The 26,523-nt window shown below is 29.6% G+C and overlaps 4 protein-coding genes across 4 annotated transcripts in view; 3 read left to right on the top strand and 1 right to left on the bottom strand.

The window, feature by feature from the left end:
* The window catches only part of LOC119682731 (synaptogenesis protein syg-1), a gene marked incomplete at its 5' end in the record, with an annotated part of 44,120 nt that extends 37,097 nt beyond the window's left edge, over positions 1-7,023 (top strand). The window contains 2 exon segments of the mRNA XM_038096234.1: positions 4,357-4,390; positions 6,828-7,023. Of these exon segments, the coding sequence (XP_037952162.1) occupies positions 4,357-4,390; positions 6,828-7,008 (215 nt within the window).
* Positions 1-26,523, bottom strand: part of LOC119682735 (serine/threonine-protein kinase PAK 3-like) — a 491,650-nt gene that overhangs the window by 86,042 nt on the left and 379,085 nt on the right. The gene's annotated exons all lie outside the window — the stretch shown is intronic.
* On the top strand, positions 7,030-7,807 carry LOC119675643 (probable serine/threonine-protein kinase dyrk1). The gene is made up of 2 exons (XM_038086849.1): positions 7,030-7,708; positions 7,764-7,807. Exons 1-2 carry the CDS (start codon positions 7,030-7,032, stop codon positions 7,805-7,807), a joined length of 723 nt encoding a protein of 240 aa, XP_037942777.1.
* LOC119675642 lies at positions 8,215-12,216 on the top strand. Its single transcript, XM_038086848.1, has one exon. The coding sequence runs from the start codon at positions 8,215-8,217 to the stop codon at positions 12,214-12,216; it is 4,002 nt and encodes a 1,333-aa protein (XP_037942776.1).

The following is a 26,523-nucleotide window of genomic DNA, read 5'->3' as shown; positions in this document are numbered from 1 at the left end:
AAAGAAGCATTTGTATACGTTCTATTAAGAAAATATGCAGCCATCTTATTGAGATTTCCCTTAAAAATATTAGTTTTGTGGAGGATTTTTTGATGTGACACAATCGTTTATGAAACCATACTAGAAAATTGTGTCTTCCCTTTATTATTCCTGTTGCATTTATGCGACACACAATAAAAATGCCTCACTTCTCCTTTGTTACTGTTCAACGTATGCTCAGTGTCAAATAACTGTGCTACGGGCTTACTTTGTAAAGGATCTTGTATCCTTCAGGACTTCCTTTTGAAGAGTATTTATGTTTTTACAAACGACTGTAAACAATCGTTTACCCTCACAGTTCTTATGCAGTAACACAATGGGACCTAATAGACCTAAGTGGATACTTAAGATTGCCGGAATAACTAAACCTAACCTAATTTTACAACATAAAAATCAGCTGATGTTTTACAAAATACGGGAAAAATAAGATTGATTGCCTCAGTTTATTAATAATTCGATAGCATTATAATCTTATAGAAACAAGTATATACAAATTTTATTACTACACTAAATTACTGAACACATTATCTTAAAGTAATTTTCCATACTAAACACTACTACCAAGATTTTTTGTCAGTTCCTTCATATCCAGTCATCGTAATGATTGTTTTATTAAAAATATACTTAAATACAACATAAAATATAAATATGGCAATAAAATTTTAATAAATACAATTAATATTTATTAACCTGCATGTATTTAATTATTCTCCTGTATGTAGTACGTACGACTGTACTCATTATATATATTGTATATTCTCTTACATAAGAGTATATTTTTTATTATGTTAAGGGTAGTTGAGTCAGTGCAGTTGAACACTTTTACTTTCTATTTACTGCGAGAATTCTATATACCCCCCTCTATGCCTTGACTGGATTATTGTTTATCACTTCATCAGACTAAGCAATAAATGACCTCAGATCTGCATACCTCCCCTAGGAACCTGTAACCATTTTGTGATTCGATAACGCTAAATCAAAAGTTATAATTTCGATGCAAATCTTTTATTATTGATAAATAATAAAATAATCTCTACATAATTTCTAAATAATTTCTATATTTTTTCTTAACATCGTTCACATTTAGTATCTATAATTATTGAAAAAAAACTAACAACTGCTACCCTTCTCTAAATTAATTGATTTATTATGCATGAAAAGGTGTTCACCTTTTGTCAAAGAGTGTTTACATTTCGAAGCTTGAAAATGGAAAAATCGTAACAATCACAAACAATTAACAACTCAAATAGTATTTATTAATTACTGTAACGAGTGCTCTCTAAATAACAAATACACAACAACAACACAATAATAACAACAACACGAATAAAGTAAGCATTACAAATCCTGGTATGCTTTTCCATTTTCATTCCATTTTGAGTTTTTTATTTTTTATCCTTTTTAGCTGTAGTAAGTATTTTACTAATTGCAAAAGGACAAAAATTGCAAAATTTAAAAAATATGCATAGAGCATTGTTTGTGTAGAGCTACGGAGCATGGAGCGCTCAATGACATGGTGCCGCTGGAAATGTCCACAAATAGAACAAATAGAACTCATAAAATATTCATAGAAGCGAGCCAACACTCGTTGCGAAATGGAAATGTTCGCAAACTTTTTGGTAATTTAGATGCTAGCAGAGTGTTTGTTGTTTTTATTGTTTTTTTGTTGTTATTGTTTTTATTGCTTTTGCTGTTGTTTACAGTGAAATGAGAAATGTTAGAGTTGCCTTTACGTTTTTGCTTTGCACCATTACATCCGTTTGCGTTTCCTCTACCACGTACTGAACATACCCACTCGTACATATCAACATACTCGTTAGATCAGCAAATTCTGCTGGAAATGACAATATTTTTTTATTTACTCTACGTTAACTCAATAAAAAGGGTATGCGACGTGCACACCGGTAAGTTAGAGACACGGAAAGGTGGCATCACTATTTTACTTTCATTTTTATTTTTTTTCTTAATTTTTCCTTATATTTTTTGTTCAACAAATATCGTTTGGCAACATTGTCAATGAATCTGCTGGCCTTCACAAAGAATATTTATTTTTGCTTCTGATTAATATTTAATGTAGTCTTTATTGCAGTTTTCAGTAGTCTTTGTGTTATTTACGGTCCAAAACTTTCAAATAAACTAGAATTAATTAAAATTCAAGTTAATATTATTTCATCTAAGTTCGGAAAGTTTAAGATATCAATTGCTGCGCTTCAACACTCCTATCAATTTCTATTTGTTGATATTGTTTTGTAAGTGATTTGAATTTTCGCTTAAATTACAATAAAACTTTTTACAAATAAACTTGAAACTTTTGAAATTTTTACTTACAACTTTTATAAGGGTTTTTTATGAATGAAAGACGAAAAAGATTGCAGAAAATGAAAATTAAAATATATAAAAATCTTCCGGCAATTTAATAGCTCATTCAGATATAGCAACTTTAAATAATACTTATATGTAAATGTATATCGGTTAAAGTCGACGAAAATAAATAGACTGCAATCCACTACTTTTTCATTTTTTTATTGTTTTTTTTTTTTTGTAATGCCATATCCCTTTGTAGGTATCGATCCGCATACTAATTCCTTAACTGTCAATCAAGCTGTCAATTTGTGGTGTACGCTTTTACTCATTTTATAAGAAAATGTAACAGTTACTTCTCAGTCTACTTTGCGAAATGTCAAACTAAATTTGACAGATGTGCGAATTGTGCCAGCATCCTGCCTAGCAACCAGCTTTTTAAGCAGGAACTGTGCAAATGGGAGCGATGTATACAATTGCTGTCAAAATTAATTTACACAACATTTTCAAAAAGCAATCCTTAATAATGTAAATATAAATAAATTTTCACTTATTCCATTTTTCCATGTTTTTTTCCGTATGTCCGTTTTTCTTAACTGTCTGCATTGCATTTCGGTTAGCAACACTTTATCTACAGCTGAGCATTTTTCATAAATAAAAGTAGAACTTAATTTTCTCAAAGAATGATTTATGCAATTTACGCAAACATCTTAGCGGGACGTTTAACCTAAATATTTTCTAAACTAAAGGAAGATTAAGATAATAAAATAAACAGTGGTCCACCGAAAAATTACAATTTTATAAGTACTAGGCGAATATTGCGTGCGCTATTTTCTGCAATATGCAAACAGCAAATATATTTCTATAACTTTTTTGAATAATAAAGCATTTCAAAAGCATTAAGGTATATATTTTGTAGAAGAAACTTTAGTAGTACTTTTAACATATGGTAGATGAAAAATATAATTAACAAAATCTTAACTCTCAATATTAAAATATATCTGTGCTATATATTTCGCTAATATTTGTATTATATTATATTATTATTATACTCCTTTTTTTCTTGTTCCATTAGAGATGGAATCTTCTAAAGATGCTGTGAAAGAATGCCCGATTCATAATGTTCGATACCACCCTTTCTCAAGTTTACGCAGGTACAATGCTCTTGCATATGCCAAACTTGCGATACAGTACGGCTACGAACTAAACCTTAAACCCTATAATTAACGCTGTCCTTTAGAAAATAACCTAGCTTGGTATAACTTCACGAGGACAGGGTGAGCTCCATCGCTCTATATCTCTATTATATTATCAATTGTTATCTATTATACACCTCTTCTGTACTATGTGCATCATTAAAAGAAGAATGGATTTCTGAACTTCTTCCACCATCCTTGCAAGAGTAAATCATTTTGCCATTTTAGTAACCACAGACTTGCCGTACATCAAAAATTGAACAGTCAACGAACTTCTTTCTTAGTTCTATGTAAGCAGTTTGAATCTAGTCATTTTTTAACTACTATTCCAGTTTCTATAGTATCTATAGTATATGAACTTTCTTCAACTAATACAAGAAAGCCCCAAAACTTCCTCTTGGAACAGAACTATCTTCATCGTTCTGCAACTCCGGGACACACAATTTTCAGTACAGTTAATATACTATGGAAATAAAAATGTTAATAATACTAGCATCTATCAATATTGGACCGCCGCGCCAGAACTTGCAATTTATGGTACACTGAATTTACAATACCCTATGAAGACATACGTGCTAATAAAAAACTAACAATTGTTTCCTTTTACATACATTTTCTCTTATAGAAATACTTTTATATATCATACATATATGTTATTTATTTATTCTCTAAATATAGAAATATATTTTATTAAAAAGCACTTTGCATAATTAAAAGTTATGCAACTACAACTGCCTAGACAGTTCCTAAATCAACTTTGCAAAACAGCTTTTATGCAAATTTTTTAATATTTTTTATTCTTTTATTTTCCTCATTTTAGGTAGTTCCGGTTATAAATCATCAGATAAAGACAGGTAAGTAAAATGAAAGTTTTCACATTTCCAAACTATACGTACATCCCATACATAATGAAACAACAACAACTACAACAACAACAGTAGCAATCAGGAAAAGAGCACACAAATTGCGCAACATTTTGTATTTAGATGTGAACACCAACAGGTGGCGCTGTAACACATTTTTAACCCCTGCCCTAAGGCTAAAGTTTATTTTATGCTGTGCTTAAGCACGTTTCATAATATTTTCGATATACGTTGCATATGTAAACATAAGTGAAGCTTAAAATGAGCTCATATGCATGCCAAAAAATTGTGCGCAATGCACAAAAAGTCAAAACATAACCATTGCTATACAGTCGCATAACGAGTGTCCTTATAATTTCTTCACCCTGCAACATTTTTACCATAAACATTTTTCATTTCAATTTGCAGTTTGCAGTTTACAGTTTACAGTTTGAGCGCTTAACGTGCACCTTTGAAATTTATTTTGCTACAAATCAGCGAAGATGACTGTTAGCGTGAGTAATGTTGCTAGTTGTATCCACCACCACCATCATCATAATTTCGTATGACTGAGTTTCGGTTAAGTTTCACACAAATTTAAAATAACCATAATTTTTACTCATTCATAGGAATTCATGTGCATACCAAAAATACCAAAGGCGAACCAACAAAAACCAACTAAAACCAACAAAACCCAACAAAATCCAACTAAAATCAAAAAACAAAATATAAGAAAATAGAGTTATTTTTTTTTATATTTCTAGTGGTTTGCACTCTGCGCCATTTTTAGTTTGAACTCAATGAAACATTCAGCAACATGTAAAGTACAACAAAATGGCGTACAATCCACTGGAAACTAACTGGGTTTTAGCAAATGGCGGTACACAAATGCAATCATTTTCATATGCATCGCACAGGAAATTGCATTTCAATTTTAATATGAAATTAAATTTAACAAAATTCATTTAATAAATCAAATTCGAAGCTTCGTGTCGTGCCGCAAATGCAACTCATTAATATGAAATGCTATGCGCCAGCTAAACGGTGATATAATTAATAAATAAAAATATGCAAAATGTTTTCTATTAAATTTCATTTCCAATGAATTTAAGCCAATTTTATCAATTGGCTTTTAAATGAAAATTATGTATTATTAAATATACCAACTATTTTCGTTCAATATATAGTATGTACAACTAATTTAGAAGACCATTCCTTGCTTCGAGAAACTTTAATGTCATTTAAACCGAATCCATGTACTTGTTATGCTAGACAGTATACATAAAATACATTATTAAAAAATTTCACCACAAAACACAAGTTTTTAGGTACATCACTTCATATAATATTATACATTATATATTTAATTTGATTTTATATATGACTGCACGATTCAATAACTGTTAACATACATTAAAAATTTGATTTTTTAAAACATTTTTTTAATAAAAATTCTATTTTTTAAATATATTCAAAAAAAAAAGAAACACGTTTCTGTCATGTACTGTTTATCTATATTAGAATTTCAAAGTCAACTATATTAAAATGGACTCGTGGCGTATGAGTGACAAAATTTAATTTTAAATAAATATCGTGCGTTTCGCCTAAAAAAGCAGAACATAATTTAATTTACATGAAATAACTATTAAATAATTCTTAATATATCTAATAATAATTAAATAACAATAAAAAAATCAATATTTTGAAAATAATAAAAACATGTTTCAAAAATAAATAAGGTAGTGTTATTAAATCTATAGAAGATAACAGACACAACAAATCTAAATATGCTTTAACTCTTTATGTAGAGTTATCTTTCTTTATTTTATATACTTTAGAAAACATTGAAGCTTAAATCTTCCCATCCTATTTTTCCATATCCTGAACTAAGGAATAGTCTTCTGATTTCATGATATTTTAGTAATCTTTATTTTCAATTGTATAATTACAGGAATTCAGTCCAGTTGTAAAAAAAAATGACTTATTTTTAAATAATTTGAAACATTTCCCACATATATAGTTATTAGATAGCTTAAAAGATATGACTTAATTAAACTAGCTGAATTTCTAAAAAATACAAATAATATATTATAATGAAAAGTTTATGTGAGTAGTCATAAAATTAAGATATGGCTTTCAAATTAGCAAAGAAATGTAATATTGTTACAAAGTTTCCAAAGTCGAATTATTGTTGTCGATACAATTTAGACCATTTGATTTTTTATTAATCTGCTATTTAGAATCTTACGACCAACGTCACTTTCTTCTTCGTGTCTATAGACGATATTCACAAAAATTGGCATAATTTTTTGCCGAAACACGGTTTTTTTAGTTTAATATTTAATAAATAACACAACCTTAAAAATGATTAATTTTTTTCTAAGCTTATAAATTAAAATAATAAACTAAAATTTTTCCAATTTCATGTTCACCACCTCCACTTCAAAAGTGAAAAAGCTGATTTAAAGTCACGTTCCGACAGTACAAGTGGTCCCCAGGGTGATTCTATTTATACAACACCAGCCGGATTCCATCATCAACATCATCACCAGCATCCCGGACATGGATCTCCTGAAGCAATGAAGGTACGAATGGCTGCAATGATATTACAGCCACCTACTAGGGTCTAGCAGGCAATAAATAATAATGCCATGACCAATAACAATAATACCTTAAATATGCATACGAATGACGTTGATAATAATGATGTTGTTAATAGTAACAATCATCAGCAAGATGATAATTATGACGTAGAAACACATCAAAGTGACGTTAGTAATATAGCCAAAATAGCAAAAACAACCTACAAAGATAAAGATAGTAAGAACAGCTGTAGCGACAGTGAGAAAAATAGTGATAGCGATATTGATAACGATAATGATAACGATAATGACAGCAATAAAAGCAATGACAATACAATTACAATGACAGACAAACCAAACGCCCAACATTTACAAAATACACAAGAAGAAAATGAAGGCAAACCCAAATACAAGAACAGAAATAAATACAATGACAATGACAATAATATTAACATAGCTGGCAACACCGTAGATATGACAAGAACAAAAAATCATTACACGAGTTGTAACAACAGTAGTAGTAACAACAACAGCAACAGCAACAGCAGTAGTAGTTCTACTAATAGTAATAGTAGTAACGAGTGTGAGAGACAAACTGAAGACGACGACATGCATTTAAGAAATGATACGCCAACAAGAAACTGTACTGATTTAGCAAAAGACTTAAAAGTGAAAGCAACAGCCACTACCATCACTACCAATGTACTGCCAACAAAACACGCCACTGACCCAACAACAACAAAACTGAGTAACTGTAAAAACAATAATACTACAAGAAATGTAAATACTATTATGAATGAAAGTCATTGCAGCTCGACAAGCAACAAAAACAGTTCCAATAGCTTAAGTACACAGAAGAACACAAACACAAATACTCACTGTGACATTATCAAAAACGTCAATAATACCAAGAAACCTAAGAACACTAGTAGCAATGGTTGTAGTAATAACAAAAATGCATTTATAAATACCGAAAAAAAATCCAATAATTACACTGAAAAGCAAAATGTACAACAATGTAATGAGAATAAAATTGACTGCGCCAAACATGCAAAAAATAAAATTTTATTTTCAAATTTAAATACCAAAACAAATGAATTAAATAGTAAACCGTCTGCATTAACCACTGCAACAAAACCCACTCAGTTGTCACTGTTTTACAACACTGATAATAAACGCAACACTGACGAGAGACATGAGACTGCAACGACTGAACATACCACCGCTCAAAGTTGTTCTACACAACACTTGAATATGTCGTACGCATTTAACGATTGTGTGGATGAAGATAGTCGCACACTTTTACAAAAATTAAGCATAAATAATCCCTTCTATCGTTTTCGTAAGCAGTCTACGTCTCTCAAAGAGATGAGACGGCCACGTATTAAACGCAAACGTATACGTAAAATTAAGTCAGACACGGACATACTTAACTATCAATTGACATCGGATAGTGATGTCAAGTTGTTAGCAAGTCTGCCCGATGCAAGTGTAGTAGTTGTAGTAGATTCTAAGTCCATAGTAAGTAAGCTTAAGTCTGTAAGTAGTTTAGAAATGGCCACAAGTTTACATGCACAGTCGAATATAAGCGGCCAAGTGCTCAAGCCAACGAGTTATCTAGCTGAACCCAACGATAATAATGATCATAGCACCGTTATAACAAATCCATTTTCAATATTTCACGATGATGATGTACTATCAGTAAATATCAATAGTCGACTCCGAACTGCTTCAAATGCAACGCAGCGCACAATAAAGACACACCGCTCCGAACGTTCAATACGGCGTTTTTTCGACCTAGAAGAACAAAAGCGGCAGTATATGCAAGAACATCATTATTTGTATGGTGTACCAGTGTGCCGCTTCGAACGACAGGATTACTACAATAATGGCGATACGCCGAAAGAGAGTAAAACTGGCAAAAAAGCAAAAGCGGTTTTAAAACATTTGTCATTGCGTAAACTACACAAATCAAACACCAGTACACTGTTAACTAAGGACGCCAGTAATGCTTTACCACAACTGAAGAAACTTAAGATTACATACCCGAATCGCACTCAGAGCATACATAGCATACGTGCATGTGATGTTGCCAATAATTATCAATCTACCATAGCTGTTGCGCAGAAGCACACCTACTTTGAACGTCTGCAAGCGAAAACAAAGCAAGGTATACAAAGGATTAAAGACAAGTGTCGCAATTTCAAGCAATCAGCACACGATTCTGGCTTCAGTACTCTCACCAAAGACGACAGCTTTCGCTTCATCAGCGACCGCATGCATATCAATCACTACGAATCGCGCTGTGCAGCAGCACATGCGCAAGTGAACTCAAATGTCGGTAAGCACGCCACTATCTATAAGAGTTACAAGTCTGAAATAGATCTCTCCAAAAATTTACACTACCTAGACGCCTATCTAGAGGAGAATTTTGACCAGCATTTATGTGAAACAAAAAGGTCTGCACATTCTGTTGGCAGAGTATCTGGCACACGTTTGGCTAAACATCGCGAACTATTGCAACGTAAAATACAAGATGAACAGCAGTCCAATAATAATGTTTTGCAATACTCACCGAAGCCTACGAAGTCACCACGTACTAAGACACACAAGCGTAGCCACTCAATGTTCAAAGCTACTTGCGAACAAAAGCAGCAAATTGCTAACTATGAGAACTTGGGCACCTTACCAATTGCACAGGAACGCTTGGCACGCAAACTACAATCAGATTCTATGAGCAGTTCAGATTATGCTTCGGTTTTTAGTGGACCCACCAACAACACAGCCACTCCAGCATTACATACCGAAAGTATTGATGCTTCGGCAAATGATACTCTTAACGCTGAAGATACCAGCAAATTACGTTACGAACATCCCAAAATATCAGAATATTTTTTTGAGAACTTAACTCATTATCCTTTACAACTTAATGACACAGCAGATATTTTGTTCGACGATGCCGCTAAGGATGCTAATATTTACTTTGGTAATGACGATAGCGAGAGCAACGATGATTACACTCACTCCTCATCCAATGTTGATGAAGGCATACGTATACTTGTCAATGCTGCCGAGGATGTTGATTATCAGCAAGAATTTATGTCAACTCCTGCAAGTAATTGGTACGAGCATCATACTGACGAAAGCAATTTCCTAGCCTATAATGATAACTTAGCCGAAAGCAATTTCTATCGTTCACTCAATCAGCATTTGCAACGCCAGCAGCAGCGACATTTCGATGCAGCTCACAGCTACTTGGATGGGGACGGCAAAGATTTGAAGTATGAAAGTTACTTGGCACATTTTCATCGTCACAAAAAGAAATCCAATTCAATCGAATACGATAATGAACATGATTATAGCGACAGAATTGATTTGCGGCAAACAAGAATCATTGATGCCAACAACTCAACACAAATCAATGCCACAGCCGCAAAAAATTTGCGCTGCTCACGGGATGCGCAGTCAAGTTACTATGAGTATGGCGGTTTTTATGGCTTTGACAGAAATAGTTTAACAACGGAAGAAGCAGCCAATGTCATTGGAGGCATTACACTTGATGGCAACATTGATAACTTCAAATTGCTTGCTACAAGCCCTGCAACGCGCTCAATAACACCAGCAAGTCCCAACAAATTAACAGCAGCTACTATGATACAACCGAGTAATGGAACATTGTTGACAACGAGCTCAATGGTAAAAACGGCGGAAGATGCCTTAGTGCAACAACAACAGCAACAAACAGAACGTTATCGTCAACCCAATCAGCAGCAGCAACAACAACGACAGAAGTATATGAGTCCAACAGCAATAGCTATGCACAACTCGGCTATGCCAACAACACCGTTTGGCAATCTTATCTCCCCTCAGCCATTTTCCAATTCAACGGTGACGGCAACAGCAACGGCAATAGCTGCTGCTAATGCTGATAGTATAACTGGTAATAAAGGAAGTCGTTACATTTTCGTTGACAATGAGGATGACAACGGTACAATGGCAGCAACATTATCATCATCAAATATTTATGCCAGTAAAGTGAAAAATGTTTCAGCAATGTTAACAATTTCCGAACCATCAGCAACACCTACAATTGCCGCTACACTAATGACAACACCAACACTATCGCCAACAGCAATCACAGCAGCTGCAGCAAATACAGCACTGTCGAGCTCTTTAAAAACAACTTCGTATCTATCACCGCAAGAGAGTTACGTGTTCACGCATGATAAGCACAGTAAATCCGCTGGAGTTGTTGCCACAACAACAGCAACAATTGCAACAACAAACAATCGCTACGCTATGGAGAACTTACGCAAACACTATCAGCAACAACAACAAACAGCAACAAATTCAATTAATTCATCTTCGCTATCGACATCGTCATCATCAACATCATCGACGTCGCAAACTAATCAACAACAACAGCCCAAATTGCATTTGAGCAATGCGGCTAGCACACAATACAAATATAAGCAACTAAAACAAAATCAGCAACAACAACAGCAACTGCAGCAACAACATGTACGCCGAAATTCGACCGCATCAAATGCATCGTCCTCTGATAATTTCGACACCTTCATTGCACTGCGCAGTGCACAAACGATAACACATAATGATAGTGTTGCCACTATGCTCAGTAGTGCAACAACAAATGTTGCCGCTTCAACAGCTCCAACTAGTTTACACGCTGATTACAAAATGTCGAACAAACGCATTGCATACCAGACGCAGAAACAGTCCAAACAACAACAGCAACAGCAACAGCAACAAAAGACGCCAGCATATTATCAACAGCAGCAGCAACAACAACAACAACAACAACAGCCGCAGCAGCAACGTCAACAAAATTACCTTTCAGCTACATCAGGCACAACAAAAACAACAAAAACAACAACAGCAACAACACCGCCTACACCACATTTGACTGTATTGAACTACTATGGCAGCGGTGCTGCAGCTGAAAATCTATCTGTACATACCTATGCCTCCTCAAATGCCTCCACCGCTTCATCGTCAGCTTCGTCGGCGGCTGCAAACACGAAGTATTCTTCATTAACGGCATACGCGACAAACACGTCAAATGCAAATACACTGTCAACAATTTTGGCACAAGTAAATTCGGTTAAATCTTCTACACCAATGCAACCGCAATCGTCTTTAATGATTGCCAGCAGCGTTAGCAACGAAATACCAGCAGCAACGCCAACGTACATCAGCGAACGCGGCGAAACTTATATTTTAGAATACGAATGTTAGCGCCGCCTGCACACTCTGATTGCATTTGTCCTCTCCAGTTCAATCAGCAACAACACCGCCAAATCGATATGCTAAGCATAGGCTGTACTCGTATGTGTTTATTTGTGTGTATATTCACTTTGATTTTGAGGTTGCTGAAAATACCAACGTGTGCGGTTGTATATATGTGTGCGTTGTGTTTGTATTTGTATTTGTATTTGTATATGAAATGAAATTTTCGTTTGATTTTCATGAGTGACTAAAGTGAATTGAGTCGTTAGGCAGTTACGCTCTGCTTCAGCGTTTAGGGGGGATTGGTTAATAAATTTCATAACCAAAGGGCATAAATTCGTTAATATGTAGCTGACATATTTTGATGTTTATGTAAATTTATTGATAAACCTCATTGATTGAAACACACAAATTTGTGGTAAACAGCAATTTGAAGCATCGATGACACAAATTGCCAGAAATTTATTGGCATTTAAAATTCTCCTATAAACACACTGAGCACATAAATTATCTGATTGATGTTTTCTTAAGCCAACTAAGCTATAGAGTTGATATGGATTATGGTAGAAACTTTTAAACATTTCAGTGATGTTAAGTCTTCTCAAATCTTGTTTAGAAAGTGCACTAAGCATATATTGTACACATTGGGAATTTGGTCTAGATTTAATATAGTTGTACATATAGATATATGCAAACAACAAAACACATCTGGAATCTGATTGGATTAAAGCTAAATGCTAAGATATTAAACTCAAAGTTAAAGTTGAAGTAACGTAGAGTAAACTTTAAATGCATTTCACATTAGAAATCTTCTACTCTTTATTAAACTTAAATTTATTTAATTTTTTGAACACATAAATCAGGTTAATTTTGTCATGCAAATTAAAACATTGTGAATTTTCTACATTTTTTATATTTTATTTTCAAATAAGAAACTATATAGGAACTGATAGAAAAGATCGCATGAATCTCTTCTTTTTATCATAAATCTAAAATTTCTTTTGTGATCTCTGTACACAACATGAAACTAACAGAATTCTGTTAAAAGTAACATGACTTTCATCCACTGCATTAAATAATTATTAGAATATAAAGTTTTTAACAGTTTCTTTCACAAATAAAAAAAACAATAGTTAAATTTATGTTTTGGAAAAGACATTGCTTTTAGTTATTGTTAATTATGGAATAGTATCTACCAGCTTCACAAATATTACTTATATTGTTGTAAGCCATTGTAAACGTTTTCAATTATCGATTAGTATTTATCAATTTTACATAGATTTTACTTATTGTTGTAAATCATAATAGATATTTACAACCTTCAGAACAAAAGAGTACTTTCATAAAATCAAACGAAAACTCATTAAAAGTATATACATCATAATAAAGTGACAAAGAGGTTTATGATCTTAAGCTATGCATTAGGAGAATTAAGAGGAAATATTATACAAGGTGATCACAGTGCTATAAATTTAAACCGCAGCGAGGGAGATGGAATCCTATACTGGCACAACAGCCAAATCACACCTTACAATTCGCTATAAATTTAAGAACTACTGATTAAAGGATCTGTCTTCATATACTATTATCGAATGAATCAGTATATATTAAAGCTTAGTAAAAGCAATACACTCTGTGAATAAAATAGAACAGAATCTGCTGGATGGCAACAGATTTGTGCCGCAAATCAGCTACATAAAAAATAGTTTTAAATAACATAAAAAAATTCTTTTTGTTTAAAAACAACCATCAAAAAATTTTGGATTATTAAATCATATTAACATTCAATGGATGAAACTTTTAATTAAAGAAAAACATACAAGTTTTCTAAGAAAAAATTAAGAGATTTTAATAATTTGTTGAACTAAACTATGTCAAGCAAACGTTCAAAAACTACATTTCAGCATATATAAATCAACTGAACAATATCCATAGCTTAAATGCTTTAGTTTAATGCTAAGTAAAAATAACTATTTACCTATAAAATTAAATTTTATTTTTAAAATGTGTGTGTATTAAAAAAATGTTTTGAATTAATAAATAATATATTAAGTGTATAAAAATTGGTTAAATATACTCAATAAGTAAATAAAAATATTGCAAATATTGATGAAACATATTTACATGTGTTGATGTAATTAAAAATTTAAATTTCGATGTAAAAATGTTAGTTACCGACTAAACTCATTAGCTTTCTCACTACAGTGACTGTAAAAATGTTAATTGTATGTTGCAATGTGTAGCGCTAATATCGCTCTCTCTGTTATGGTGCGATGTTATCAAATAAATGTAATGTTAATTAATAAAATTAGTATAAAAGAGTATACATAAATAGTTATGAATAACGTTACTGTAATATAATGTTTAGTATTAATTTTAATATACTACAAACTGCTGACAATAATGAATTCAATTACAATTTAAATTAAAATTAAAATAGAAATCAGAAAACAAAAACATATTCAAGTTATCAAATTAAAGTAGTGAAATATGTATTTATATTAGCAAAATAATGTTAGTAAATTATTAAAGATTTATTTAAAATAATTTTATTTTGTATTTATAGTAAATTAATGCAAATATAATTAGTTATATGGACTAAACCAGAATACGTTTTAAATTATTTATATTAGATATAATAAAATTGATATGGTAACTACATATTTAAAATGCGAATTACGAAAATTGTTAAATTAAGTTTCTGTTTGTGAAAAAATCAAAAAATATTTATACATATAATAGCATATAAAAATTCTAAATAACTCTCATATAAAATAAGTAAATTACATGTCATATAAAAATATTTTTCTCTTAAAAAACTTTACCTAAAAAATTATCTGTAATTATATAGAAAATACAAAAATTACTATTTGAATTACATTTTGAAACAACTAACTCATAAATCTCTTTGAGCTTCCAAGTTGAATGTTTAAATTTGAAATAAAATTTCACTACTTAAAAGTTCTTAACTACGAATAAACTTATAAATAATTATAATAACTTAAAATGAATTTATTGTAAATTTATGATGTAACAAAACTGTCTGTACACTTGTCAATTTTTTTGAAATAACAGTTATTTAAATATTTTAAAATGACATATATAATTTTCTTAATATTTTATTCTGAAATTAATTGCATATTTTTATTAATAAAAGACAGTATATTAGACAGCATCTTAAAAAAATATTTATTTTATATATTTATATCTATATTGTACTATATATTTATATTTTTTATAATAGTAATATTAATATTAATTTGTGCATAAAACAAAATATATTAATATACTATTTTGTTTTTATAGATAAAATATTAATTTTTAATATATTATTTTGTTTTCATATATTATATTACCGTTTTAATAAACTACAATTGTTTGTATTATTACATTTTATTCAATATTTGTATTTCGTGAAACAGATCTAAAATTAGCGCCTTTTAAATTTAACCAATATTTTTAAAATGATACAAGTCGTATGAGTAATAAACTACAGTATTTGTGTTAATAAAATGCAGGCAAATATTAAAAACTCTTTTCTTGACATTTCCTCTACTATACATAATATTTGTATATATTATTTAAATTCACGAATTTCTTTATGTTAATGAAGTTAAATACTACTTAAAATTTAAACATAAAATTAAGTTTTAATTATAAATATTTTGTTCACAAAAGTCTATTTAAATTCATTAATATATACGATATGTTTAAAATTTTTGTGAAGATACCAATACGTTTAAATAACTTAATATTTTCTCACAATAGCTCACTTTTTTCTTAATTTTCCTAATAGCAGAATAAGTCTTAGTTGCATCTATTTATAAAGAAGAAGATCACATTAATTGAAATCGTTTTTATTCCCTCACTCACCCATAGTCTACGCATGCTATAACCAAGAAAACACATTTTTAATTATAAATTTTATGTCTTATGACAAGAAATCTACTTCAAATAGAGAAAGATTGATAATTGAGAGAAGTCTTTTCTAATCCAGTAATATTTTGGAATGAACATACTTACAAAGAAACAAATAGTTGATCTTTACTGTATTTCCCTAAGCCTTCTCAAACTGTTCAGTACTGTTTCTTTACTCATACGCTATGTTGAACCATATTAAAACCGATTTCACGAATTTTCAAAAATTATTTCAATTTGAATTATTTAAAATAAGTTTTTGTATTATCAAATAGTTAGTTACCACAAATAAAAAATTGAGTAAATATATATTTTTAAATAATAATATTTTGTAATAAATTTCGCTGTACATTTTTTCAGAAATAAGTATTAATATTTATCATATTTTTTAAGTTTTTATAGCTTTTTAATCTGATTCATTGTATTTTTATAATAAAAATACATAATTTGTTCATTTGAGCTTATTTAAATTAAAGAAAATATATGAATTTTTTGAAAAATTAAATATTATATTTATTTCATGATTTTTTCACAATTCAAAAAAAAGCTTTATAATTATAGAATATTTTATATGCATTAAAATGCAATTTTGTTTATATTGAATGTATGTATTTATGTGTATATAATAATATGTTGATAAGTAATGTAAATATAAATGCAATGTAACTACAACTACTACGAGGTAGCTTACGGAAAAAAAGAAAATATTCACAAAAACAGGGTTGGTACGGTGCAGCAAGACTCCCATACAAATACATTCAAACAACTGGCAGCTATGCGCGTACATGTGCCATACTGGGCTACGTGTTGTGCAGGTGTGTGAGTGCATGAGTTCACTTATATGCATTTCAGTACGAATGTAAGCGGGGATTTTCACCGAGGCTCCATTGTGCTAGAAATGAATTGTTCAATTATTATCTTTGCGTGCAATTCAACTCGTTTGAACGCGATTGAGTTATTTTCTTTCCTGTTGAAAAATTGCGAAATTATGATTTTTATTGACGCTTCGAACGCAAATTATTTCATTTTTATAAACATTTTGTTTAATGTTCTACTTAATACAATAATTGTTTGTAAATACGTAAATATGTGCAATATTTTTAATTTAATTTTTCCCTTTATTTTATGTATTTAAAATATTGCAGTAATAATCTCATACAGTTTTCACTTTAACCATTAATTAAATATTTAAAACTAATAGCGGTTGAAGTCCTACTAAAGTAATGAAAACATATGCAGAAAAATATTTAATATTAAATTCATGCTTTATGGTTGGTTTAATATATTCTTGAGCTTTTTTTTTTACCTCAAGTCTTGGAAACCAAATAGCTATAAAACTTGTTATAGTATTTGTATGCGGGTTTATTGCACTTTACTCTGTTATATATTCATTTATTTAAACTCATTAATATCTCATTGTTTTAATATCTCGATTACATGTATCTCCGTGCTATTCACATTGGCAACTCATATATCAACGTCGCCATTGTTGCCATTGTAATCGATAGATACAATGCCTTTTTTGTGCTCTGCTCCATTGTCTTTGCTTACATGTCCCGTGTAAACTATGTAAACTACAATGTAATGAAAGTCAAATTGTATTTCCCATGTTTTCATATCATTATCTTATTTATACAATATTTATTGTATATACTTATAGGCTTTTATTGTACACACACAACTGTCACCTATTATCAGTGATAATGCCACGTTAACATTTTATCATTGCTTTATATCAGATGCAACATAAATTCATTAGACTTTATTAGCATAAAGTATAAAGTATAAAGATAATTGATAATGATATGTATATGCATAACTCACACATTAATTCTTAAAAAAATAATATTTTACTCATTTTTCCCGCTTTAATGTTGAAAGAATATGGTTAAAATAATTTAAAATGTAATGATTTATTATTTTGCTGTTAAATCGACGATTTATGTAATAAATAGCAGTGAAAATAATGAGAATACTTTACTTCAACTATTTAAACAAAGGCTTTAATAATACCAAATATAAAAATTTTAAAACAGTTTTTCTATGAATGCATTTTTATAAGAAAATACTTATATACTCATTTCTATACATATTAAATATATGTACATATCTGAAAAATGCTCTACGTTTTGAACTTTGAACCTTTTTAAAAACTGTCTGATGCATGCATAAATTATTTATAAAATCATTCTCTTACGTTATGTTAAACATATGTTAATAACATAAATCCCCAAAAAGTGACTGATTGCTCCTAAAATTTAAAAATTATTAATAAATTGTTTACATAAGAAACTTTGAAATGTATATGATCAGAATGTTATAGAAAAACGTTTGAACATAGTATTATCTACTAATTACTTCAATATTAAAAAATATATGTGTGCAGAAGATAGTAACTAAAAAGCAGATTTGAATTTTTAATTCAATCATTGGAACAAAAATTGCCCACACATATACAATATGTTAATAACTGCATTTAAAATCAATTTTAAGAGTAATTATTAAATTATTTCATTTTAACCATATGCCCATCTGAACAAACAATAACTAACTATCTAAGGGTCATGTTATGGAGAATGTCCCAAAATTGGCTCTTTCGGGCTATGCCAAAAATGCATGCTATGTTTAGTATCACATAAATCCATAAATGTCAATTTTGTATTTTCAAATTTTTTTGGTACTTTTTGGTTATTCTTAAATTTAAAAGGAAATCTAGATATGGTCGCTTTTTTGTAATAATAAGAATGGCTTGCAATAATGTTAACTTATTATTATATTACAATAATCGTGAACCGTACTTACGAAATTATATGCCTTTCCTTAAAATCGGAAAGTGTAATAATTGGATTATTAGCGGTTTATAAAATAGGCTGTGTTGCTTACTGCCATTTTTTTCTCAAAAACCTGTTGAAATTGGAGTAATTTGCTCCTAAAAGTCGCATATTCTGAAATTTATTACTGGACAACAATGCTTTGTCTTAGTACCGAGAGCCGGCTTCTCCCATACCGGAATTTCAACCGTTATATTGTTTTTTCTCTCAATCCCAATTTTATAATTCGCCTTGAAAACAACATCAATTTTACTCATGCCGTGCCTGAGACATTCTACATAACATAGCCCTAAAAGACTTTAATCGGCTTTTCAAAATATTATATAAATCAACAAGTTTGTAAATTAGTTTTGAGATGCATACCTACGTTTTAAATATTAATAATATTATATACATCGATATTCTTTATATAGAGTGAAAGCATGTTCTATTAAATAAACAATCAGATTCATTAACAGTACAATATTGCTAACATCAAGCTTTCATTTCATTTCTATTAAAAAAGTAATTTTCTTAACCCATATTTGAAATAATCGTTTAAGTCTAAAATATTACTTGAGACTCCAAAGTGCGAAACTTTAACCGACTAAAAACAGTTTTTGAGAAGGAAGGAGAAGATTTTCAATACTGAACCGTAGAACAGTGTGGGAAATTTCATATCAATAATTAGGTAAGAGAGATGAGATAAAAGGACTTAATACTTCGAAGTCTAGATTTATCTAATCCAGGCAATTTAATTCCAACTATATATTTTGATTCTTCTAGTCTACAGACATTTAATATCATCATATTTTTCATATTGTTTCTATTTAATAATTTATACATTTTTTCTATTAACCGAAAGTGAATGAAGTATCATTTGACTGTCATCATTGGTGTCAATATAAACATTTTCCTACAAATGCCAAATTTGTTATTGTAATTGCATTCATCTTACTTTACTGTTATATTTTTAAATAAGTATGCAACATATAAGTTGATTGAAAGCTAAACATTATTAAATATCCACCCAACCAAATAATAATTCCAACCCAGAATACATGTAATCTAGCAAATCCAGCATATTAAGTACATTTTAAAGTCAATATAACTACCAGCAACCTTAAATTTTTATGCTTGCTAACTGCACTTTTCCTATTGCGATTTTTCCTTGTTAAGAAAAAATCAATGTTAAGAGCACACAATTGAGCTGACTGGCAACGCCAAACAGTAAAACTATAACAACAACATTAACAATAATGAATAAGACAAAACAACTTAGTTGTGCACTACAACAGCAAGAGTAGAAACAACAACAATAGCGATGACCTAAACTGAAACTTAAACAATAGTAAAAGCTACAAGTAAAGGACGACTGATTCTTTTTATCGCATGCTACTACTGCACACATCTACACACATACACACATATATAGACATACACAATGCAACAATGAACAGTTTAACAGTCTGTGGACGTTACAGCGGCTGTTATACCCATCTATGATAACGTTTTTGAACGATAAAATTGTTGACCGCCAGAACGACGGAAATATAAGTTTATTTCCCGTTTCTTTACTTTTATTGTTATATTTTTTTTTTTTTTTGGACAAATCTACAGTATTTTTTTTACTTTAAAAAACAAAACATATTTGAGATATTATTTTTATTTAATTTTTATTATATATATTAATTTAAAACAAACCTTTCAAAAAATTTAATTTTCATTTAAACTCATTGTTTTTTATTTATTTTCAATTGAAGCATATTTTAAGTGTTTAAACTATTAATCTATAAAATACTTGTTATATTCAATCAAAAGCATTTTGTGCATTGTACAACCCAAACAAACTAAAAAAATCCACTTCAAAGCTAATATTTAACATAATATTTATATTTCGTTAAAAATTTTCTTCAACAGTATTTACCTGCCTCTTGAAGCAATATTTAAGCGTTTCCCAATTTAAATGTTCTTTTTTTTTTGTTATTTATTTGTCTGATGTATTTATTATAAATATTTTATATGTTTTTTATTAGCAGCGCTGAAGTCAATAACCGGTGAAAACTATTATTAATATTTATTGTTGTTGTTTTTGTGCTATAGCGCGTTAACTTTTTTTATATATACTTATACATTATACTACTATATAGAAATAAATATGCATATTTTTTATTTATATATATACAAATTTTATTTGAAATAGCCTGGATTTAACAAATAATTACCAAACCTTTAATTGTTTTACTACCAACAAGAAAATATCATAAAAATAATAATAATAGTCATAATAAAATTTCCTCGTTGTGAAGTTTTTTTTTTGAATGTTTGTAAGAACGCATTTGCAATATATATTTTACTAACAAACTTTTTTTGGAATATGAACATAAATATTTTGAGGGGCGTAACGTGGCATGTTTGGCAGTGTTGTTCATATAACTTTTATATTTATTAATTTAATAAGAAAGTTTGAGATACCAATTTTTTTAAAATTCTTTTATTTTTTTATAATTTTTATGTATTTTTAATTATTTTTAATTTTATTAAATTTAATTTTTAACTTTTATATAAAATGAATGCTCGTGTGTGCTTGTGTACTATAAAATTATTCCAGTCACTGATTTTATTATTATTTAACACCAAAATGCATATTAACTTAATTGCAGTTTATACATTAATATACAAAAATGAAATAATTTTTAAAATGTCAAAAAAAAAATAAAAAAATTCAAAATAAATACTTTTTTATAATACTTATGCCTAAAAAATCTTTTAAAAATTTTATTTTTTTAATTTTATTCTTAATTTTAAATTCAATTCACCTTTTCACACTAGCGAGATTTTGTTGGTTGAAACCGGTTTGCTATAGAAAAGATACAAAACAAGTTTCACGATAGTGTGAACGCCACCAAAAATATTTTCAAGTGTCAAGCTGACGCTAGTGTGAACAGCATCCAGTAACTATATAGACTGGAATGACAATTTAATATCTATTCACTTTTTCTACCAAATAAATTTTTTGTGTTTGTCAAAAAGGTATGATCAAATATTTTTTAACAATAAAAATCAAAAAAAAAATTAACTAAATTTTTATATATGTTTTAAAAATAAGTCCAAAAAATGGACATATAAACACTAATTTATTATCAGAATACATTATTATACTTAAGGATCAAGCCACCAATAATTAAAATAAAGGGTAACATGGAATACTTTACTATTAATTAAGTTTATTTCAATTAAGTTATATTTATAATAGTTGAAATTATTTATGATAATGCTGGTTATATATTAAGAGTCTAGATCTAGATTTTATGGTTTATTAAAGTAACTTATTACCATTGCTGGCGGACACTAATTGTTTGTTGTCGTTAAACGGAAAAGACCTATTAGGTATATCAGTAACAGGGTATAGTCTGTGCGTAAAAGATATTTTCAACAAGTAGACCCTACTATCCTGGAATACTAATATTTAGTCGGGTTCTTCGGTATGTATAGTTAACGGCAACTATTTATTCGTCACTTCTCGTATATGTTCTGTAGTGCTTTGTCAACTTCTTTCGCTTTCCTTTTAAAAACACCGTAATTTGCTAGGGAAATTTTTTTTTAATATACTCTAATAATATAAATTGAGGGATTGGGCACTTCTGTTCACGCAGGGTATAAACAATGTTTTTATGACACAATTTAAGTTAAACTTAATGGTGAAATGTTTGAAGCCCACCTAAATGGTTGATTGAAAAGATTATTCTTTTCAAGTCTATATTTGGAGTTCCACTAAATAAAATATAAGGTTTAAGAACTTTATCTACAAAAGGAATGTTTCGTTATCTTTTCTTATTTGTATTTACGACTATTATTATAATGATGTGTTTGAAAAATGTTATATCTCAAAGATATAATATATATCCCAATAATTATTGCTTTAAAGCATGTTTTTCATATTTATTTACTAACCTTAATGCCACTAAGTCGCTTATGTATATATATATTATTTTTGTAACGTGATCTAAAACTTCATTTTAAAGGTTAATTTCTAAAGTGTGATGATAATTTAGAATTCAATTTTTACAAACTAATTGTATGATTGTATTAACGATTTTAGTGTGATGATACTATACTCGAATAAACATATTTTTGACAGTGTTTTTGTAGTGTATTTTTTACATATTACATGGTGAAATAGTACCTATTCCTTAGGTAGCATCCCTTGGACAGGCCACTGAGAAATGAAATAAAATACATGAATGTTGTTTTTAAGCATTTCTTTACCCTTATTTTAATATTGATAAATGCGCTAATTTTCTTGATAGTTGTCAGTAACAAAAATATTAGTCTGATGGTTGTTGTTGCATCTACGTTTTTTTTTTCTACCTAAAGTATATAATAAAGTACTATATTGATAAAGTGCTATAGGTGAGACAAAAAGCTTTATCTTACGTTATAATTGAAATGATAGCCTGCCACATAATTGTGACAAGAAAATTTTAATAAGCTGTTAACTATTAGGACCGATTAACGTTCAAAGAATAAAATTTGGTTTGATTTGATATGAAAATTTTACCATTCTTAGCGCAGATTTTTATTTTTTAATATATGACGATGACCCAATAAACTCAAATTAACACTGCACATTGTTTTATAAATATATTAGTGTAATTAAATAAACATCAAAAAATTCCTAGGACCTTTCCGCAAAGCATCCTCCTCACAAAAAAATTCCGTAGAATGATTCCGAAAGTTTACAACAAAAAACCACACAATTATAAAATTGTTAGCATTTTTATTACTTTCTCAATAATTTATTCTGCTGTCATATTGTTAATATTATGTAAAATAGTAAAAAACATGTAATTATTCAAATCAACATATCAACATTAAAAGAGTGCCAGTTTGATGTTTTTTCCACAAATCGCCTGATTTGAAGGGGAAAATTGCATTCGAAAAATTGCAATGAAAATTCAGATTTTTTTCAACGAAAGAACAAAAGCAAATTTCATAACAAAAACAACAACTAAAAACAGAAATTACAAGGAAAAAATAAATACGCCAACATTAAAACTGGCAAAAACACGACTAACATAATTTATATTGCGTTTCCGGCACTTTTACGCTGACATGTAGCATGTAAATGTATTACTTCCGCTCTTGAGCAGACAGCCGCCGCCATTGTATTAACGCCGTGTTGCATTTGCTAATGCACAAAGAAAACCTTAATTTTTTTTATTTTTTTCAAATGCTACTCATTTCAGTAGACTGGTTTTTTCGGTTTCCAGCTTTTCGTATTTCCGTGATTTAGAAAACTTTAATGCGCTTTGTTTGTTAATTAGGAAGATACGTCTGTTTTATGGGCAGAAGTGGATAAGTTTTAAATTATAACCTTTAACGTTTTGAAATCGCTTAAGCTGGTTTTCAATTAAGCTTAAAACAGATATTGTTTGATATGAGTCAAATCTATAAACTTTAGTCTACAAAGTAATAGAGCATTCGCAACAGCTACAAATGCAATTATATCTATATATTTCACTGTTATGGACGTTATTTTGATTTGTCAATATGGAAGATTTTTTCGTATACAACAATGCAGAGTACAGATAGTACCACAGAATTTTCATTTCACTAACTATTATCTTCTGTAAAATTTCTTACATGACAAGGAAAAACAACTATTTGATTCCCAACAACCGATTCATTACATATTGCAATAAAATAGTATTTTATCTAACATATACCAGGGTTTCTCATAAAGTGATACAATTTCGTGATACAAAATCTTACGAATTAATTGTGTTAAATGCCATTACATATTGTAATAAAAATATATTTTATCTAACAGATACCAGAGTTACTCATAAACAGATACCATATGGTGAGATACAATATCTTTCGTATTAATTGTGTTAAATGCGTCGCTTAATAAATTACTTTAAAAAAATAAACTAAAACATGTTAATGCCCATCTCGATTATATATTGTCCGTAAAATATATTTTTCTGGTTATAATTATACCATTTGCTTCAATTTTTCCCAAATATTATATAGAATATATCAAACCACTGTGAAAATAAGTTTATAAAGTAATAACAATGCATTTAATATTTTTATATGAAAATTGGAATTAAACTTTATTTGTGCGTCTCACCATTGAATCAGCTAATGCTTTTAAAATTAAATCCCACTTTGCCTATTAATTATGCTCTTTACAACATGTGGGCAGAAACACTTAAACGGCTCATAGACTTAAAAGTATTTTGCAGAACTGAATTTCATGCACAAAACCCAACAACTGTTGCACAGCTTATATCCTTAAAGCCTTTAGGAGCATTATTTTACCTCTTAAATATGCCAATACTTAAAAAATGTATACATTTTAAGCTGTTTTTCCTAAAAAATAGCTACTCACTTGCCTGGAAAAAGATACCTCAACAATATATTTGGCATCACTCATTTTATAGCAATTTACAAAAATTATGTTTTTGCATTATTTTTAATCCTTTAATGAGAAAACTTTTAAATGCAAAACGTACTAGAAAGTACTTTTACTGAGAAGCTTACATGATACCAAAGCCACTTTAGAGTGAACCTCAAAAAATCATTTAGCCATAAAACGAGCAGTGTACGCTTTTATAATTTCCGTCTAATTAGTCAAGTTGCAAATTTTAGTTGCCACAAGAGATTGTAAAGTACTCAAATATAAATTATAATTAAATAATTTATTTTTTTGTTTTTTATCTTTGTGGTTGAGGATACGAAATACTTTTCGCACCATCGAATTGACCACCATTGGAATTGTGTAGCCAACTCATCCTGTGTGGTATGTGGACCAAAATACTTCCTTTTTGCATTACTTTACGAAGGGTCTCTTATTAAACTATATATGCCATATTTTTCGAAAGTTTCATTTACCACAATGTCACTATTATCGTGGGTACTATATATTATTTACAAGCTGTTAGTAAAAAAACATCAAAATCCTTGTTTTTAGTACGGAGAACATCACAGATTGAGAATAAATTTTTCGAGTTCACTTATTTCTTCTACCCACTTTCGATAATCGTTGTATGTGTGTTCAGCGTTAGCTGCTTCAGCAACCCCATATATACCACCTGAGTGTATGATGTTTCTCATTCTGTCCAAATATTTATGGTAGAGTTTTTTACGGATAGAAACTGTGTGGTATAGTAATTCACATCATCAAAACTTCTTGTTAATCCGTGGCTTTCACTTTACCATATCTGTTGCCAGTTCAGTACGACATGAGTTTTGCGTTTCTCTTTGAAAATTAGTAGGCGGTATAATCTGCGTGCATTTGTAGTTTTCAGCGCTCCGCAGCTAGTGATTTAAGCTACCTTGTTCCACGGTGCCAATATTTTTTTGGATCAAATAAGAATTATAATTTTATATTTAGTTTTAATAATTTTTTTTTAGTAGTACAAAAGCATTCGCCTGTTTCATCTTGTGCCCACTCTAATTTTAATTACTTCCAACAGTGCCTTTAGCTTTGGTTAGTTTTCAGCATTTCCAGTCCACGCAATCATTTTTTCAGTTCCCATTTTCCCTTTAGCAAAGTTAGTTTTGCAAATTCTTCGTT

Source organism: Teleopsis dalmanni, chromosome 2, assembly GCF_002237135.1.
Source record: "Teleopsis dalmanni isolate 2A chromosome 2, ASM223713v2, whole genome shotgun sequence".
Lineage (NCBI taxonomy): Eukaryota > Metazoa > Arthropoda > Insecta > Diptera > Diopsidae > Teleopsis > Teleopsis dalmanni.
Note: the sequence above shows the minus strand (reverse complement) of the source record. Positions and strands in the feature narration are given on the sequence as shown.